The sequence below is a fragment of the Amblyomma mixtum genome, chromosome 3, assembly GCF_055824585.1.
Source record: "Amblyomma mixtum isolate Tamu chromosome 3, ASM5582458v1, whole genome shotgun sequence".
Lineage (NCBI taxonomy): Eukaryota > Metazoa > Arthropoda > Arachnida > Ixodida > Ixodidae > Amblyomma > Amblyomma mixtum.
The window spans coordinates 82,696,034-82,716,223 of NC_143014.1; the positions used below are offsets into that span (position 1 = coordinate 82,696,034).

The window sequence follows — 20,190 nt, forward strand, 5'->3', positions numbered from 1 at the left end:
ATCATCAGACAGTCTGTAAGCAACCAATTTGCATTAGTGGGGTGAACTAGTGAATGTCAAACTGGAAAGTAATTACTGCTGTGTGTTGACTGGCTGCTATGCTGACTGCTGTGGTAATGTTAATATATGTGCCACTGGACATACAGGTTAATTTGGAAACCAGTACTAACATGAGTAGCGTGAGTGTTGAGTATGCTTGATGTCACCTTTTTTTTTTCCCCTTTTTCTCTCTTTTTCACCCTCTTCTTTCACCCTCATCTGGAGTAGCATGCCAGGCCCATAACCAGGCAGACCTCTTTATTATCCATTAAAGTCTCCCTCTCTCTCTCTCTCTCAGTACTAACATTAGCCTGATGGCATGGCTTCAGACCATTATGACTGTAACAAAGTGATCCACTTCCTAAAGATTACAGGCAATGGTTAAAAATAAAGCCTACACAGTAATCTTTTCTTTTAAGGTCCAGTATTGGCCATAAACTCACACGTCCATAACCCATAGAGGCTGTTGTTCTAACTGCTGCTGTCTACAATTTCAGTAATGTGCAGAAACCTCAAGTTATTGCAGACCTGAGCAGAAGCCTGTTTGCTTGCTGCCAGAATTGTGAGCAGAATGAACCATTTGCGTTCACGTTCTCAGGTGTGTGCAATTTAGGGAAGTAGGCGTGATGAAGCAATATGCTTGCTGTTTTCGTCATTCATTGTTCTCTTCTTGCAGTCTTCATGTGTGCTCTGGTCTCCAGTGCTTATTCATCATCAGACCACAGTATATCAGTAAGAAAGGTATGTTGCTTATGCTTATTCAGCATCAGACCACAGTATTGTGAGTCAATCAGTAAGAAAGGTATGTTGCTTATATGCACTCAAATTCTCTGCAGTATTTGCCCCCCTATAGGAGAAATGGGTTCTGTGCTAAGCTGAACAGTAAACCCCTCACCTCTGAGTTCTTTGAGTGTGAAAACTCCGTAATTTTTCGAAATTGTCTTCTAACATTATTCAAGGGTGCATTTCTATAGCACTACGCATTTTTGCTTAGTAAATTGTGTATAGTAACTATTATTTTGTGGTATTAAGCTACTGACAAAAGTAAATTTTGTTGAATAAATGGTGTGACCCTTACCCTGCTAATTTTTCACCACATTTTAACCAAGTATCTTTGTTGAAAGGACACTAAAGGCAAAGTCAATGGAAACAAGCTACTCTAGACTAATAGATTAGAAACCTTCAGGAGCACTACCAGCAATTTCTGTGCATGAAAAGGTATCGGTGCTCCTGAGAAAATTGCAATTGAAGTCTTTGATGTTTTCCCCCTTTACACCACCATGAAACACTGGTGCTATTACACCATTTTTACAATGTTGTCCCTTCAGTGATCAAGACAAAGTGGAAAACATCCTGGCCAGTCAGAGAAAGCAAGGGAACGTAAAATTGCTTTTCCTGCCGATCACATGAGCCTCTCTCACAACATTCGTCAAAAGCTGGCTCAGTTTATCACCATTCATGCTTATGGTGGCCTCACCATTCACAAACTAGTATGAACAACCTAAAGAGCTTGTGCTTGGTTTTTGCTTTTCTGAGTGAGAAAAATAAGTTGAGGTTAGTTGGGTGGACCCTCATTCCAGGAGCCCAGTGTCTTTTGCTGCTGCTCTTGCCTGGTTCACCAGCCAAAGCTGGTCTTCCGGGTGTGAGCTGGACAGCGCTGCCTCCCAGTTTATTGACCCTTGCAATATTTGGATTGTTCTGGCATGCCCATACCATGTTGTATAAGTTGTGCACGAGCTGCTGCATACGAAAGCTTCACACAAGCCGACTGGGCAGTATGTGAAGTGAGCGACGCTTTGCATTCTGAGTGGCAGGCGTGGCGATGCTTACCTGTATCAATGGTCCTTTCCATCCCCATTGAAATGGTGTTGAATGTGAAAGCAATAGCTAGTTGTGACTGGGCGTAGTTGCTGGAATTCTCCAGGGGTGTCGCTACAGTCACTTTTGTGCGACATTCTCTTTTCTGTAAAAATGGCATATTTGCAATCTTGGGAATCTAATCTTTCAAATCACTGGACTTATTCCCCTATAGTGTCCCATTATTGTCATGTCTGATTAGGAGGATAACTTATCACATAATCTAAAGCATATCAAGCCTTTACTTGTATCTTACCTTCAAATTTTTGCTGTTTTGTTTAACTTGCTGCAGTGGCTCAGTGGTTAGAGTGTTCACCTACTGAGCCAGAGGACCTGGGCTGAATCCCGGCTGTGACAGCCGTGTTTCGATGGAAGTGAAACGCAAAACATGTCCATGTGCTGTGTGGTGTCAGTGCACGTTGACCTCAGGTGGTCAGAATTAATCCGGGACCCTCCACTACAGTACCTCTCACCCTCACAGCACATGTGTTGCTTTGAGCTGTTAAACACCACAATCTACAATTTCTGTTGAAGTGTTCAGTGATTGCAGTATGTTAACCATTATGCATTTTCAGTGGTAGCTGCCTTGGCTATATGTTAAAGCACAGAAATTGAAATTATACAGCAGTAATGGAAAATTGGTGTTCACCTTGTGTAATCGTTCGTAAAAAGTTATGTGGGCAGAATTGAAGTTACATATCGAAAACCGTGCTGTAAAAGCTCGTTAATTGGAACTTCAAGGTACTGGAAAAAATGGTTAAATTATCCAAAAGTTCAAATTATCGCATGACCCTGAAAAAAAAAACGTCAAGACCTGCTTACATTATAGTAAATTTATTTGGTGAAAAACTGCACAATGGTCGCCTGGTTTTGAAATAAGAATAGCGCAACAGGCAGTTTTTCACATTTCTATCAACGCTTTATTGCGTGCACATTGTCAGGAGCATTGAAGCAGAACTGATCCAAAATGGTAAGGACCTTTCCAACATCTTTTACAGTGTGACACGATAGCTGTAGAGCCCCCTCAAAAGCAGCTGCATTGCGTGTGAGGAAGCTTCTCCACACAAAGAGCGAATGGTACGCGGCTAGTGCACAGTTTCGGCGCGCTGGGACTGGAAGAACCATGCAGATGGAAGTGACAGAAATGCACAGCGGCGCCAGTCTCCTAAACGGTGTGCAGCTTGGCTCGGTTGGCTGGCTAGATGCTGCGGACCAGCGCGAAGCTCAGTCAAGCGAAACAGAAACTAAGCGGTCAGGCTATTCTTGGGGATGGGGCCGTTTGTTTTTCATCACACCTGTCGTTGCACGCACGTCAGAGGCACGCGGGAAATACTATGCAGCCTGAAAATTAGGTTTGAGTTGTGCTATTTGGACGGTCGCTTGCCATGCCAGTTGTACGTGCACGCGGCCTCCCTTCATGAAACCGTTTCAACTAACCGGTGCGAGATGCCTAGCGTTCAAATTAGCGAGCGTCCAACGCCATAGACTTACATGGGCATTGGCCGAGACTGTGCAGTCTGTTTAAATTATCTGGGTTTCCAAATTAACGGGGGTTGAATTAGCGAGTTTTTACTGTACTTCATTTCAGGGCAAAATTTATTGCATTTCATAGTTTCAGCATTAATGTTCTGTTGAGCGAGAGTCTAACTGGCCCAGACATGCATTTGATCTTGGTAAACTACATCTGCCATGTTGCTGCTACTTCTGAAAACTTTATTTTGTGGCAATTTTTCGCACAATGTTTAATTGTACTTCTGTGTTAATGAGGCTTTCTTTATTCTAGGTTTGCCGCACAGTACTGGAAACTGTTCTGCAGCGTAAGTTCTTGTCATTTGTTATGTACAGTTCATGAATGTTTCAGTGACCACTAGCATTTATCGCTGCTCCATGCAGTTCTATGCGTGATAAACTCATTACAGAATGATTGGGACAAAATGTACGGCAACCTTGAGATGTGCTGGTGAAGTGGTTTGTTCAAGGTGCCATTTGTGGCCCTTAAGGTGCAGTGACCATGTGATATAAGTGTATACCGAGCACTGCTTATCCAAGGTACCACAGTTTAAAGCCATCACCTTTTCTTATTGGCAGTTTGTGTTGCTGGCCTCAGTGCAATAACTGACTCTCATTCCATTCTACTTCCCAATATATTTCATGTGAAATGGTGCCCCAGAAGTCTTTGCCAATAATCTTTCAAGTATCTTTATTGACTCTGGAAATTTAAATTACAGAAATTCTGTGGAAGAGCTCTTTTCAAAATCAGTATGAAAGAACATGTCAGTGAGTTGTTGCTTTTATTCTTGGAAAATAATTTTACATTCCAAACTACCTCATGTGGATTGGCTTCAGTAATGTCCTTCTGTGTGCAAATCTTCACTTTGTTTAAATAGAATTACAAGTTTCATGAAAACAAAATTGAAATTGATGGTTTCGCTGGAAACAAACATGGTGTAACGTACCCATTCCATAATTCGTCAAGTTGGCTTCCCCACTTTGAAAATTGTCCCAAAAATAGTGTCACTGACCACTGCTAAATTGAGAACATGTGGTACACTTTTGTATCTACTCCAGAAGTGTGCATAGTGTTGTTGCAGGAACCGTGTTGACATATTTCGCTTCATAAAACACACAAACTACGGATATATACCTATATTGTTTAAAGGGGTAGAGACAAAAATTTCTGTAGTATATTCTGCTTTCGAATGATGCGTAAGAGATCAGTAAACATGAATCACCACATGAAATTTGCCCACGCTCAGTACCTAACTTCTAATTGAATTTACTCTTCTGTCTGTTCTGGTTTCGGTTTCAGCATTCGAAAGATGGTTGCGACATCACAAGTGAGGTCAAGATGAAGTGAAGCATGCAAAAATTGCAATATAATAGCTGTTTATTCTCTTGCTACCATTCTGGCTTTTGGAGCAGTTTAGCATTAGAGTTTGAACGAATTAAAACAAAAAAGCAGCGGTTATATTGCAGTTTTTGCAGGCCTCACATGATCTCATATTTACTTAATTGTGATGTTGAAACTGAAACTGTGAAGAAAAAAAAATCAATTACAATAATTACAATCAATTACAACACGCTGGCAAATTGCACATGGCGATTGATGTTTACTAGTGTTGTGCACATCATTCCAGAGCAAAAACACACTCCGAAATATTTGGTGTCTCCTCCCCTTTAAAAAAAAATTTACTGGTGAAGCTATTGCTTGATGCGGTTAGTTCAGCGAGTAGCTGCCTTGGGGTTTAAGCTTGGTATCTGCTTTGGCGGTTGTTGGGTTTTTGCATTAGATGAGCAATGTGTATACTGGTTATAAATGCAAATTGCTTTTGGCCTTCTTCTTCTTGTTCTTTTTTTTTCCCTGTTCCTTCTTCCTTTTCTTCTTCTCACAAAGCGTCTGGTTACACTGAAGGCTATCTCAGATGATGTCCTTTAAGGGGAGACGCGGGTCTTGAAATGTTAAAAAAAATGTGAAAATTTAAATTTTTCAGAAATGGCACATTAGGTTTCAGTACACTGTAAAGTGTCTACCTACAAAGTTTCAAAGTCTAATTTGACCTCTAACTACTTAAAAATCGATACATTTGACGCCTCCGAAGTGCCGAAACTGCGATTTCGGAGAAAAATGCGGCAGAACTTTGCACAGTTTGCCTCCTGCAACTGCGTCTCCAGTGACTGCCATCTTGATCTTGTTCGAAAGCTGGCACTCTTCCCTAAATCCTGGTATTACTCACTGCTATTAAATCCTCTTGGGGTGTCCACATTCCACCATTTTATGAGGCTTTTACAATGACCTCTGAATGGTTGGCGTGTGCACTTCATATGCGATTTTCTCAACTTTGTGTTTTTTGTCAACGTGGCTAGCCTTACGGAAGTTTGTTTTTTTATTGTGCAATTTCAATTAATCCTATGCCATTGAATACCTAACAACTAAACCATGGAGCTATGCTATTTTTTTATGGCTGAGTCAAACATATAAAATCTTGTGGACAGTAATGTCACCTAATTATATTTCATAATTATGGTGTTTCTACTTAACTGAACATTTTTATGGGATGATATACTCAGTAACATTAATAGTAGCATTTATAGCATAGCTCCAATGGCAGGTCTTTGGCTCCAGCTCCATTCCAATCAAAACCAAAAAATATTGAGGAAAAGTGTCTTGACGACCTGTAAGAAATTGCCTAATTAGGCTTGAGTTATTTTCATAATTTGGGAACTAATTATGACATACTGGAACTAATCACAGGAGGAAGAAATACATGTACACACTTAATTTGATTACTATATCTCTAGTAATAAAAATTTTCATTTTAAGACAACCCTCTTCCTTTAGACAGTTTCTCGCTAAAATGTTTGCTGCTCTACCATTAGTTAGGCATGCAGCGATGAGGTGAATATGGCTTAGCATTTATTAAAATGGTCCACATTTCATTAAAGGCAAGTCTTACATTCCCCTGTGTTTTTGGTTCATCATACTTGGCTTACTTGTATGGCTTCTTGCCTGGTTTTGCTGCATTTTAAAGACTACCTGACTATATTACCTGTTTTGAGCCATCACGGAAAGACTGATGCACATTATACTGTGCTCCATTTTGCACTTCTGACATAAGTCGAGACACTGCTTTGCTTGTGAAAGATCTTTTGTGGTTTATTGTGGAATTTCTGTCACCACGTTCATTGCAGGGCTTCTCAAGGCCAATGAAGAGGGACAAGCTTTGACCTGGTAATATGACACATATGCGTAAGTGTTTCTTTTGGTTCTCATGTTTGAAATTTTGTTTCAGTGCGGATCTGCTGGGTCCTCTGTTAAAGAGGCCATTGGTCCAGCAGTCTGCTATCCGCTGTTATGCTCAGGAGTTGCTGTCCTGCATCTTGGCATACAACCCTGTCTACAAAGGTGGGCTGGTTTCATGCTGGATAAGGACCTGCTGCTAAAACATTGCATATTCTTTGCTCAGTTGCCCAAGCCATGTCCAACCACCACATGTGGACATACAAGAAATGTTCTCCATGGCTGTTCGGAATGTTTCAAAAGGTGTGGTATTTGTTGTCTTGTAGTCTAACTGCTGTGTATATCTTTTGTGTTTTTGTTTTGCAAATCATGGAACATTAAACGAAATTTGAATGCACTATGTTTAACAGTTTGTTCATATGGAATAATCCAATAATGCTGATGTCATTGTTGAGAACAGGCATAAATTGTTTGGAATCTAAATCTATTTGGCCGCCGCGGTGTCTTAGTGGTTATGGTGCTCGGCTGCTGACCCAAAAGACGCGGGTTCGATCCCGGCCGCGGTGGTTGAATTTCTATGGAGGAGAAATTCTAGAGGCCCGTGTACTGTGTGATGTCAGTGCACGTTAAAGAACCCCAGGTGGTCGAAATTTCCGGAGCCCTTCACTACGGCGTCTCTCATAGCCCGAGTCGCTTTGGGACATTAAACCCCATAAACCAAAGCAAACCATCTAAATCTATTTGTTTATTTGAAATGGATTTTGATCAGATGGACATAATCAATGTAGTTTAATAAAGTGGTATCACAGGTGCAAGCCAGTGAATACTAAATGTAAGCCCATGCCTTGTGTCAAGCACCAACACGGCTTGAGAAAAAAGTGGCAAACAGGCTGGACAGGAAGGCCATTGATGCATTCCGTTCTTATTAGAGATGTGAGCATATTTTTCAAAAGTGCGTAAACTGCTTCACTGATAGATCCTGTGTGATGGCTTGGTTGCTGCTGCAGTGGCTTCCTAACTGCAGTGAAGAATAGTGGACATGTGTCATGCACTAAGACTGGATCAAGATATAGGCTGTAGTATTGCAGCGATGGAAACCTCTTTCACAAATGTGTCTCACTGGCCTCTTGGTACTATAGGCAGTTCATGCAACTGGACTGAAGTAACAGCTGTGATTTTTTGATGTAGTATGCCAAATTCAGAATAAGGCTACAAGGTAAGCCTGGCTTACAACCATGATACTTGATTAGTTGTGTAAGCATAACATTGGTTGCTGTCATGGTTGATTCGCCTGCAATCTGTAACAAAAAATTTATGGTGTAATGGCATCTGTAGCAGCACAGCAGCTAGGGTACACCAATGGAAAGGGGTGAAAGCGTGCTGAACTTTGTTCCAGAAATTCTGTTTTAGTGTCTAAAGGAGTTAGTGCAGGAAAGGGAAGTATGACAAAGCTGCTGAGCTGGACATGGTGGCGTATTTGTAATTACCCTTGCGCATTAACAAGGGGTGTGGCAGCTTCTGCACTAAGTGGCCTTGTGAAATGGGTTAAAAATGAAAAAAGTGCCATGTGCCTACATACAGAGTAAAAAAGAAAATAGGGAGAAAAAAGAAGAAACGGGGCTGGGCACGCAGAGGTTCTTGGCTGAAGTATTGTCCCAAAGCTGAATGACTTTGGCCAGTGTGCACAATAAAACGTAGCAGGTATTGCCTTCCTTATTGTAACTGGGTGTGCTGTGAAAGTTGTGTGAGCCAGTGAGATTATAGTAGCCAGCTATGTGAGCAGTCCCAAGGTGTCACTCACCTAAATCCCTAATTTTTTAGTAGAATTGTCTGAAGTAATTCTTATGATCATAGATAATGAATGTCAGAGATGCTTTCTCGTACATAGTCTTCATTAAGCATTTTGCACATGCCTTCATTATGCACACTGTGCGTAATGAAGGCATGTTAAGTAGAGTCCTGTAAGAAATCGGTAGACTATCACTAAAAAAAAAAAACTGGTGAGTTTTAATGTGAAAAAAATTTGCCTAAGTAAACCAGTGAATAATATTGTGAAGAACAGTGAAATAAAAAATATTTGCTGCAGAATAAAATCTAACCAGTGATGTGTTTTCCAGAAAATAACTCGAAATGCTGAGTTGCGACTATGGATTTGTCCTTGCAGTTTCTGGTTCTCTTATTTACAAGTAAATTTGGTTTATTGTGCTTATTTAAAAATCTGCTTGCTATGCCACAAAACATGTAATGCTCTAATGAGTTTGATAAATTAGTTTAAAGCCTATATTGCTTATTGTCATGGTTGCCACGAAATGCCAGTTTATTCAAACTTACACTTTGGGCCCACCAACATCAAATGTGTATACTTCTGGTACATATCAAAAAACCAAAATAAAACATACTCAGAAAATATAGACCGAAAGTGTTCCATTCTTGTGTTAACAGTTCTTACTGTAAAGCTGTGCAAATTGCTTGCAACCAGGTTTTTTTTTTTTCAGTACCAATGTTTTCAGATAACAGACAGTTCAACAAATGTGGCATAATGAAGTGTAGCATCTAGTTGCTGTATTTAGTACAATAAACTATTTTTCTGCGTTACGGAAAGTATATATGGGTGAAGTTCTGTTCATGAGACAAGTTAACTCCAGAAATCTGTGGTGATCATATTGCATGGATTTCTAATGTCTGCAAAAATTTGTGCAGGCTGTGATCTGGTATAAATTCATAATGCAAAAAATAGATGACCTGTAGTAGAGTTGTAATCAACAGTGGCTAGTATATGGCACACAGGTTTTTTTAAACATATTTAAGCATACGTAAGTATATTTGGCACTTTTGCTGAGTGCGTATATATTTCATTATTTCTGAAAAACTCCTGTGAGTTCCATTTTGTAGTTCTTTACTTTTCATGGTTCGGGGTTCACAGTAACCAAGAAAAGTAAAGGATTACAAAATGCAGTTCAGAGAAATTTTGCGCACTTAGCAAAATATGCACAGTTTGCAAATGTGCCAAATATGCTCGCACTTCGTCATACAAGGCAAAGCGCAATACACTTTGTAATAGACAGGAAGCTATAGGGCTTCTAATGTGCAAAATTTTGTCATTTTTGGGCCTTTTTTAGACTGCCGGTTCTAAATAACTAGCTGGTGAAGCCCAAAACCACTCCTGAGATCTTGAGATTAACATCTTTTCTATATGCTGCAGATGCAGCTCTCTTTTTGGGGCAGTAGTTTTTTCCAAAAACGTCGTAAAGGCAGGCAAGTCAAACAAAAATCCCTTAATGCACTTTGTATTTTGCTTACTCCACATGTACTGACATTAATTGACAGTAACAACACATACCATTGAGAAGTAAATACATTGCTCTTTTCAATGAGCTAAAATTTATTTTCCTAGCACAAGCAGTAGGGACACAGCGATCAAACAAACATTGTAAAAAATGGTCAGTGGCCACCGCCAGCACAGGGCCCCTGCCTTACGAGTAGTATGTGTCCTTTACTCCATGTTTTTAAACAGTATAATGTCTGATTAATAATTTGAAGAACTTCAAAGCAGCTACCTTGAAGAAATAAACTCGTGCTATAAATATATTGTTTTTGTACCACATGAACAGAAGGGGTGCTTGTGTATGGTGCCTTGTGATAAGCTGGTGGTAACAGCTTAAAATTTGTTCTGATGTTTACTTTTGAGAACAGTGTTGAAGGTAAGTTTTTATGAGATGTCGAGGAGTGCCACGTACATTTTCATGAGATGTCTGGGAGTGCCACATATAGTGTAGAATTCTACATAGAGCTTGAATTTTTCAAAGTCAGAAACTGTGACTGAAAAATCGACAGACTGTGACACAAATTTCTTGATTTTCAATAGCACATAATTTCTTTTTGAACTAATAATGCAGTTAACATTAGTTTGCCGTGAATGACAACATATGATGAAGGGGAAAAAGGTTCGAATTCGAGGCAGAAGTTAGTCTTTCGAGGATATTCTTTCTTTTAATCCCTTTGAAAAGGCTGGTATGATTGTAATTGGTCGGAAATTATGATGTCATGATATCTTGATGCAAAACTTTATTGGAACATTGTTGGTGCTGTTGTAAGGAAGGCTTGTATACCTTGCAACTGTTTTGCTTTTTTGTCTCCCTTTATTTTTTGACGTTTGTTTTCTGCAGGCAATGCAAGTGCTCACGGTGGCAGATGTGACCTCTCAACTCTGCAAGACTCTCAACAGCAAGGAGGTGAACTGGTACATGTTGCTCACTGCCCTGTCAGTCTATGTCACCACTTACCATGACTGCAAGCTTCTAATTGGTAAGCATTCAGTTTCGGTTTTTATGGCCTTCCAGTGCGTCAGCTCCTGTTAGCAGAAATACTTGAAGAGGCATTGTCATTATCTTGCTTATGTGCTAATGCAGTGTTCTGTATAAATGCTGCATTGCTCATGGGGGCACGCATAGCTGCTTTCCTGGCTAAACTGCTAGCTCTTTCATGTTGAGATTTTGCAAACAGGTGGCATTTCATGGTAGGTTTTGGTTAACACCACAACTGGGTGTGGTACTTTCCAGCTTTTTATGAAATTAATCCAAATATGTGTTGTCTACGGTGATTCTAGGCCATAGAACCTGAAGCAGACTTCAGCTTCAGAAGAAATATGACGACATTTGTTTCTAGGAAGTGAAAGCCATTGAGGCCTTTTCAGCACTTGTTTTGCACTCTTTAGGACATAGATTATATTGGGGCTAAAAAAAAAGAAACAAGAAAAATGTGTCCCAGCCCACACACTCTTTACGACACAGATTATATTGGGACTAAAAAAAAAGAAAAAAGAAAAATGTGTCCCAGCCTGCGACTGGTGGCATCATTGTTTCGTTTGCTTTGAAATTCAGCTTTTAATGCAAGAGCATTACTTGACTCATTGAGTGAAAACTGCCTTCACCAGAAAGCTGTGGGTGGAAGAAACACCCCTCCTGGAGCAATAGGCCATCAGAAGGCAGGGGTAGATCAAGAAAGGCCAGTGGACTTCAGCGGTGAATGGAAACAGGTTTGGAGGTACCCCTCCTTCTCCCTGGGGTGTTATACAATACTGGCTGTTATACAATACCCTCTCGGCTGGATAACAAAGCAGACTGCCCTCAGGATGGCAGACACCTCCTGGAGCAATAGGCTATCATAAGGCAGGGATAGGTCGAACAGCACCCTTTCTGCTGGGTAACAAAGCAGACTGCAGCTCAAGGTGGTGGTGGCTGGACCCCTCCCTCGCGTGCATTAGGGTCTACATCACCAGGCGAGACAATAAAGCGTGGCCGTAGGCTGCAGTTCACTGCCAACGAAGTACAAGACCATCACAATGCAGCGAAAAGTGCGAAGCGAGCTGCTGTAGCAAAACAACGTTCACCCCTCTAGCCCCTGACAACAACTCAGAGACATACTTAGTGACAGGTATAAATGCTCTCGCATTTATACATCATAAGAATTGCTCAGGTGCCTCCTTCATTTTTGGTTTGGTCTTTATTATAGCAAGGCAGCGTGCTTTCTACAACTGCTTTGAAAAAACAGGATCTAGATGCATCCTTTCCAGGTCATGTTCAAGTATAAATTGTGCAATAAGTCAAAGAAGGGAACTTAGAATAACACATGGGTGCTGACTTGCAGCTATTATCTTTGTCTGGGTTGTTTATTAGCCCTAAAGTGTGGAATAGGGCACAATGTAGTAGCCTTTAGAAGCCATGCTTGTGCCTATAAATAGGTAGTGGTTTGTCATTCATTAAATGTTTGATGTAAATATGCCACAAATTTTAAGGTAACATACAATTTCAATGCAGCATCCATCTTGGGTAATTCCAACTTCTGTTCCCTTGTCTCTGTGAATATTTTGAATATAATCCATCTCTCAGTTGTTGATGAATATTATATATTAGTGAATACTATCCAACACTCCTCATTTTTTGTTTTGCCGTAACCTGATTTATGTGTGGGACAGCTGTTTTTGTTACCTGGGACATTTGGAGCAAATTTTTTAATTTGTACAGGTCTTATTGAAACGTTGCTGAAAACAGCTTTCAAGTGCTTGGACATGGAATATCTTGTCAGCGCCATTCTTTTGGCTAGGCATGCAGCTCAGGAAGCTCCTCAGATTTTTCCCCCATATTCTTCCTGGTTTGAGGTAAGTATTCTCATTTTGTACAAAGGAGCTATCAGGTTGCATGTTCCATCGCATTTCAAACCACTTTTAACGCACAAGCATTAATGCCCTATGTCGCAGAAAAACCAGTGTTGGAGTTGCCTTCGGCGTGACGGAAAAATTGCGATTAGTCGATTACAAGAAGCTCCCATAAATGATGCCAGCCACACCAGCTGTGCATCGGAAACCCCTGACCCTTGAGCTCTAGGTTTGCGAGTCAGACACGCTACTGCTATGTAGACACCTTCATACGGCTTGGTGAAAGCAAGGCTTTATATGTATGTTGTGTGGTCTTTCGCATGTGAAAGAGGAAATGGTGTTCGTGTCTATGTGGGCAAGAGGAACTGCTGGCACATCGTATCCTTAAAGGCGGAGCTTAAGTGTCCCCAATTTTTTGTATGTGTGAGTGGCGGTGGACACACCTTCAGTACACTCAAATATCCGTACCAGATTGCTTCTGTGGATCCAATTCTAATGCCTAGTCCCTTAGCAACTTGGACTGTCACATGTCTTTTAGTTATAACCATCCACTTTCCAGCTTGTTTATTCAGCGGTGACTTCGAATAGCCTACTTTAGGGACTGGCTATCATTCCTAAACCAAGTTGCTCACCATTTGAAAGTTGCAGGTGATGGTGCACAGGCTGCATGCACATTCTTCTTGAGCTTATGAATACTACTTTCTGGCTTGGTTTCCTTTCTAGTCAAAATTTTGATCACAGGATGATGCTTGATGCTATCTTTCATTTAAGCTATTGCCTTCTTCAGTGTGTTGCAATATGAGATCAAATTAGGGAGGAAAGCCACATGACTTGTAGCCATTACCTGGAACGATGATGCAACATGCATACATTGCAGTTCCATCTGTTAATTGCATCATACTTAGGCTTAGAACTTGCTGAGCGCTTCTCATGTGTTTCTACATGGCTGTGAGGCGGCCATCGGGCTGATGAAGCAATGCACAGGTCGGTGAAGTTGGGGAGAGAAAAAAATTTTAGGAATGAAAAGAAAAACTGAAAGGAGCAAAACATAAGCTAGAGGTGGCTACAGTAGTGTGTAAAGTACTGCCTTCTATAGTTGGTGCTGCTGCTTGAGACAGAGAATTTGTAGGGCCACATTCATTTGCACACATAGTGTACATGCACCCATAATAATGGCATTGTATTGTATTCAGTGGCACCTGTTTACATGTCGTGTGTCTTATAAGTACCTTTGAGTGCTTTTTCATCTTTCAAGATCTCCAATGATTGTTTGAGACATGCAGATGTCTGAGTTTGCCTGAGTGTAATGGGTTTTATATCAAGATATACTGTTAGTTTTGTGATCCTCTTCAGATTTAGTAGACCTGAGTTCGACTGAATTTTTTATGCCCATTCATGAGTAAATAATGCGCATCACTTTTCTTTCATTTTTACATGTTTCAGAAGTACTTTGGATTTTCTGACACAACTTACGCAAACAGCTCAAGAACTTTTGCTTTTTTAGTGAAGTTTCTTAGTGATATGGTTCCGTTTGAACAAGCCAAATACTTGAAGGTATGTCCATGCAGCATTTATGTGCCTAAAAACTATTTCTATTTTGGCTTCAGTGTGGGGTTTACTTGCATTTTTCATAATTAAACTCACTTCTTCCTTTCAAAGCTGTAATACAGTATGTTGTGGGGGTTTGTTTTATTGAACTAAAAATAATAATATCGGCTGAATGTTGTGGCTGAAAAGACGAAAGCACTGTGCTATGAATTTTTTTGTCGCTGAAGGTGATGGGGAGGGTCACTTCGGCCCTTCTTCCACCCCTTCGTCCCAACTGCCCATCTGTTCAAGAGTCATGCGGCTGTTTTCGGCATTGAAATTTACTTGTTCATTCATTTTAGCTTTCATTTATCACATCAGATAGGTAGCAGGTGCAGAAAATATACTTGCGTATTCATTTTAGCTTTGATTTTTCATATTAAACATGTAGCTGCTTTGTGTGTGTGATGCATTACAAGATGGCTGTTTCTGCCATGAAAACAGTGTTGCCTTTCTTTTTTTTTGAGGGGATATTTACTGAACTTGATTCTTTCTTCTGATCAGCTGTTTGGCATTGTTTTCTAGGTGCACCTCCAGAAACCGGCTTATGCATCATCTGAGTGTCGTATGCTTTATCACGACTATGTTGCATTAGCAAAGACCCGGCTACACGATCTTGAGGTTTGCTTTTGTGTACCATACCTTTTGCTTTTGCTTTGCTTTTGTGTACTATAACTGTGTACCAAGGTGTGGTTGAGTTTTTAGTTTGCAGCTTTATTATTTTTTTGTTTGTTTGTTTCTCAGGCAGTTGATGAGAGAAATACGTCGTGTGAGGACCAGGAACATTTGGTGAGTAAAGGTGTCTCATCCTTGAAAAAAGTTGCTGTCATTCACTCAGTGTATCTATATTATAGGCTCAGGTTCATGAATCTGTTCAGAAAGCTATTGAGGACTTTGCAGCAAAAGGAAAACTATCTAGAAGTGTCATAGAAGCCAGGTACGTAAAAAAGGCAATGTATATACTTGATGTGATGTATTTGTTGATGTGCGAACATGGCTGCTTACCCACTTATTCAAACTTGCAGCATCTTCAAGAAGCCATACTTTACTGGGCAGTTTCTTCCGGTCCTCCTAGATCCTAAAAACGTAATTATATGTGGTTATATTTTTTAAACTTTGGGTGATGTTGTTGCTGAACTGTACTGCAAGCTCTCTGTGGGTTGAAAATATTTTCCTCTTTTTTTTCCAGTTTTCTGATGAGCGAGAGGTTGTGCTCAGCATGGCACAGAAGCTACTTCAGTATGTTAATCTCATGATTGTAAAAATAGGAGGCCTAACTGACAATTTTTTTTCAGATAATTCTCATGTAACCTATATTCTGTTCTGTAATTTTATTTGCAGGCATGGGAAAATATCTCGGGAACGATATGATAAATTCATTGATGAATGTGAGGAGCAACATGGTAAGTAATTTTGATTTTGCTGCTTCGATTATATTTAACTGCAGTGTCAAAATATCATGCTGCAGCTGGACACAACTTTAGAATGCAATGAAGCTCCAGCCACATTCAGGACTGCCGAACAGAATTACTCTATGACAAAAAGTAGACTGCTGTAAAAGCCTTTTTTGTTACCAAAACAAGAATTTAAGCACAACATTATAAGCTCAAGAATTTTGATGCCTCTGGCTTGTTTGGTACAGTCAAACTTAAAAAATTGGATCTTGTTCAGTGTGGTAATTGGCGAGCGGAGTAATACAGGATGCCGCAGACCGTGGCCAGTATTACCAACTGCTGTTTTCTTAAAGGTGCACTGAAGAGGATTCTGAACTTGTCTTTTTGCCGCGGGAACTCGATCTACACGTTCCGAGCTTTCTTAGAAACTGCAACTTATTGCCCTGTATGGCCGATTCACCTAATTAAATCGAATTAACGTCCGGCTCCCGCCCTTTTTTTTTAATTCTGCCTCGTACGATGGGCGGAGTCGACCAACGCATGAAGTTCCTTTCAGCTAGCTCCGTGGAGGCTTTGCTTTCGCTTTATTTTGTTGTTTAGCTTTCCATGAATAAATAGTATCATTCGCAGATAATATAGCCGCAAAATAAGCCCGCAGAAATAAAAATACGCGCGGACTATTTGCTACTACGGACTATTACGTATTACTCCGCCGAGGGCAGAGTGGCAAGCCGCCACGGGACTGGGTGAAAGGCACTCCACGCGTTGGTCTACTCCGCCCACCATACGAGGCAGAATTAAAAAAAAAGGGCGGGAGCCGGACGTTAATTCGATTTAATTAGGGAAATTGGCCACACAGGGCAATAAGTCGCAGTTTCTAAGAATGCTAGGAACGTGTAGATCGAGTTCCCGCGGGAAAAAGACAAGTTCAGATTCCTCTTCAGTGCACCTTTAAGTTGTATCCTACTATAGCAGTTTTTATAATTTTAGTAAATTTATTGCTCATTAGTCATTTTTTGCAAAGTCTGAGTGCATCTTTTGAAGGATATAGCAAGTTGTGTGAAAGCAGAAAGGTATGTACGTTTTCAGAGCTAGGTTAGGTAATATGATGGAGACAAATTAATATATCTCCAGTGTAGCTCCACTCTAGATGCTACTTTGGCCATTTTTCCAAGGGGCAAAATGTCAGGTCTTCTTTCATTGCTCATGTATATACTGAGCTTGCTTGTTGATGCTCGTGTACATGCAATTTTGATTGAAGAAACAGCTTAGGTGGGAGCCTTGCATGTGGTATACTGCCACATTCATGCTCAGTTGCTAGTGCACAGTGAAGAAATTGTCAGGCCACCCCAATGTGTCACTGATCTGGAAACCGGATATCACTGGGAAATTCCGAGAGGACTGAGTACCTCGTGGAATCGTCAGCAAAATCACTCGGGGTATATTGAATTGAGAAAGCTTGGTCATCAAAGCAGCACAGTAACACAGCTGCATGAGATGGTGAAGTTGTGAGAAGCTGGATTGACCAGCTGATGTGTTGAATAGTGATGGTGTGCGCGCACACGCGCACACGCACGCATGCATGCACACACGCACACACAGCCTCACCAGTGGCAGCACCTGCCATCACAGCAAGCAGTGGCACATCACTTAATCGCTGCACTGGTTTGAGAGGACTCCCAGGGATCTGTGAATGTAAAGTAGAAGGTGGCCAATTCTGTATATGGGGGCATTAACCCATTATCGCTATTTGAACAACTTCCATCCGTGAACAGTGGGTCCGCACAATGGAACCGAAGTGAAAACTGAAGGGCTAGCACGCCTAATTTGCATTTGTCCTAACTACGCAAATCAACCGTCAATTTTTTTTTGCTTTTCCCAGGGCTTGGTTTGCACTGACACCTAGTCTGATCTGTATAAGGCACATGCCGTGTTAGTATGACGCTAACAGCACATTACACCTGTGTGTGTGTTGTACGAAATGCTATGGTGTCTGCTTTGCTTGCGGGTAAAAGTATAATGACAGTGCAATTTTTTTACCATGTTTGTGAGGTTAAGCAATTAAAATAAAAAAGGAAAGCTTTAAAAGATTGGGTTTTGGAAGAAGCAAATTCAGCCTAGTAAATATGGAAAATCTTCTGCGCTCCATCTCGCAAGTAGTTTGTAGTAATGTGAAACTAACAGCTCTCTCGTCCAATCAGGGCTGCAGGAAAACAACAAATAGTCCCTCGATTGTCTCAGCAGTGTTGAGCTATTTTGAAACAATTTAATTCAGTGATCAGATTGGTAGCTCGGGCTGGTGTTTTTCAAATAGAGCGAGCATTTCAATCACTGGTTAAATTAAAAGATTTGCAGATAGGCCTGCTGCAAAGTGGTGTGCCATCATTCGCAAACATGGCGTCTGCTGAGTCGGTCATACATCCTGCATGCTGTTGTTTGACGTGCAGTGTGTCCCAAGGCAAGTGACGCAGTTAGCCTTGAAAGTGCTTGAATTGCTTGGCATCAAAAAAGAAAAAAGCTTAAGAGGCACCAAGTGCAACTTGCTGCAAAGGTAGAGCAGCTGACTACTCGTACTCCTACCTCTCCAGGGATGGAGCCATCAGTCGGTAAATATGGGCGCAGAGGAACACATTTATGGAGCACGTGCCATCCTGATGGCTCAGGTTGCCATAGTGCTGCAAACTACTTGTGAGCTGAAGTATAGCCTCTTTCTTCGTTCACTGCGTTTAGCAGGTGGGACAGCATTCGTGCTGTCATTCAGCATTGAGATAAAAAACTGTGCATGGTGCTAGAAGTGTTATATTAGGTGCTCTGGGAGCAAAGAATGTCTGTTTATCTCTGCAGTGCTTATGCTAACATTCAGTAACTGAATATATCATCATGACTTCAAAATGAGCAGTGTGTTTTAAGTGAGCAACATATTAATCTTGAATGCTTTTGATTACATCTAGTCTATAATTTGTTTGGACAGCACAAATGATGAATTTGTTGAAGTGTAGTGTTGTTTGCTTAGTTATGAAGAAAAAAAAAAAAACGGAAACGATGTTCAGGGGTAAGGAAGTTGCATTTCGTCTAAGCCTCATAAAAAAGCTTAGAATGCATCTTGTTACCGTGTGGCCACATTGCTTTCTTTTGTAGGTGACGGTGATGATGTAGAAATGGAGAGCTCAGTTTTTGTGCCTGAGCATTTGCTTGCGCAGCTAAGATCTGGGTCCCTGCAGATCAAAGGTGAATAATCTTTATTTTTGTCCTTTTTTGCTAGTCAAAAGGCTGAAAGACCTGTAACCTGGCTTTCTTGTTTCATTGCAAGTATGCAGCGCCTTTTGTACCACAATGGCTTTAGTTTTAGGAAATGATAAAATAGACCTGACTCTTTTGGCTAAGGCTGTCAGTGCTAACGCTTAAGTTCTAGTTATGCTAGGTATGGTGAACACAATGTGCTCAGCAGGCACAATCAACCACTTTGTGGTGATTTTTTTTTTTATGCGATCTGTGCGCAAACTTTTTTCGGTGAGATTTTTCTGTTTCTTTATTGAATATATGTCTGCTTGCTGCTGTCAGGTTCATAGCCTTTGAACTGTCTGTAGTGCTTATTTGGGATGTGACTCGCCCTTGAAAACGCTTAGGCTCCTGTGGAAAACAACAAGAAAGATAGGTTAGCTCATGGAAGTGCTCTAAATTAAGCTATTGCAATAGTATGTGCAGTATGTAACAGGAAATTGTGTGGAAACTAACTCCTGCATTTGCACTTGCTGCATTAGATTGTGAAACTATGATTCTGAGAGTAATTGAGGAAGTAAAGAAGAATCAAAGAGAGTATCCCAACAGGACACTGGAACTTGGACATGAAATTCCTAACTCGAAAGAAATCTTTGAGGTGAGTGTGGAAACTACAGACATGGACAGAAGTAAACAAAGCACGCAGTGCTGCTTTGAATCTATTCACACCTGCCCTGGCGGAAATGAAATATCAGTGTGTATTTTTTCATCGCAACATCAGCAGCTTTGTTGTGCATGTATGTACATACCATACCTTCCAACTTCTGGGCAAGATGTAAGAGTACTTAGTAATTTGCAGTGATGTAAAGACATGGCACTCAAAAACATGAATGACGGGATGGCAACCCTACACAGGCACTGTGGGAGTTAGAATGCTGTAGCATGTTCTGTTTACTTCTGTCCATGCCTATACTTGCATAGAAAGCTACTTTTAGTGTCCATGCCATTCATTGAAATGGTGTCATGTTTATGGCTGTTGATGGCAAACTAGTGAGTCTTCTGACGACTGCGTTGTGCCTCTCCTAAAAAAATACAGTTTTAAAAACTTTTATGCTTGGTTCTTACTTTTGACAATACTGCATATTTCATGCCTTTTTGTCCTTTTAAGCTTGCCATTGTGCTGTGCATGTGCTTTAAGTCTT

The 20,190-nt window shown here is 40.7% G+C and overlaps 1 protein-coding gene across 7 annotated transcripts in view; it reads left to right on the plus strand.

The window, feature by feature from the left end:
* LOC149350808 (Fanconi anemia group A protein-like) overlaps window positions 1–20,190 on the plus strand; it is a 75,634-nt gene that overhangs the window by 3,399 nt on the left and 52,045 nt on the right. For all 7 annotated transcript variants that reach the window (XR_016290453.1, XM_089579952.1, XM_089579951.1 and 4 more), the window contains exons 6-22: window positions 537–637; window positions 716–780; window positions 3,680–3,713; window positions 6,586–6,625; window positions 6,687–6,799; window positions 6,861–6,937; window positions 10,801–10,939; window positions 12,658–12,791; window positions 14,232–14,342; window positions 14,901–14,996; window positions 15,120–15,164; window positions 15,230–15,312; window positions 15,401–15,461; window positions 15,565–15,614; window positions 15,717–15,778; window positions 18,908–18,997; window positions 19,531–19,646. Coding sequence is in view for 6 of the 7 variants with exons in the window: in XM_089579952.1 (XP_089436078.1) it covers window positions 537–637; window positions 716–780; window positions 3,680–3,713; window positions 6,586–6,625; window positions 6,687–6,799; window positions 6,861–6,937; window positions 10,801–10,939; window positions 12,658–12,791; window positions 14,232–14,342; window positions 14,901–14,996; window positions 15,120–15,164; window positions 15,230–15,312; window positions 15,401–15,461; window positions 15,565–15,614; window positions 15,717–15,778; window positions 18,908–18,997; window positions 19,531–19,646 (1,417 nt within the window). In the remaining variant the exon portion in view is untranslated. The remainder of the gene's footprint in view (window positions 1–536; window positions 638–715; window positions 781–3,679; window positions 3,714–6,585; window positions 6,626–6,686; window positions 6,800–6,860; window positions 6,938–10,800; window positions 10,940–12,657; window positions 12,792–14,231; window positions 14,343–14,900; window positions 14,997–15,119; window positions 15,165–15,229; window positions 15,313–15,400; window positions 15,462–15,564; window positions 15,615–15,716; window positions 15,779–18,907; window positions 18,998–19,530; window positions 19,647–20,190) is intronic.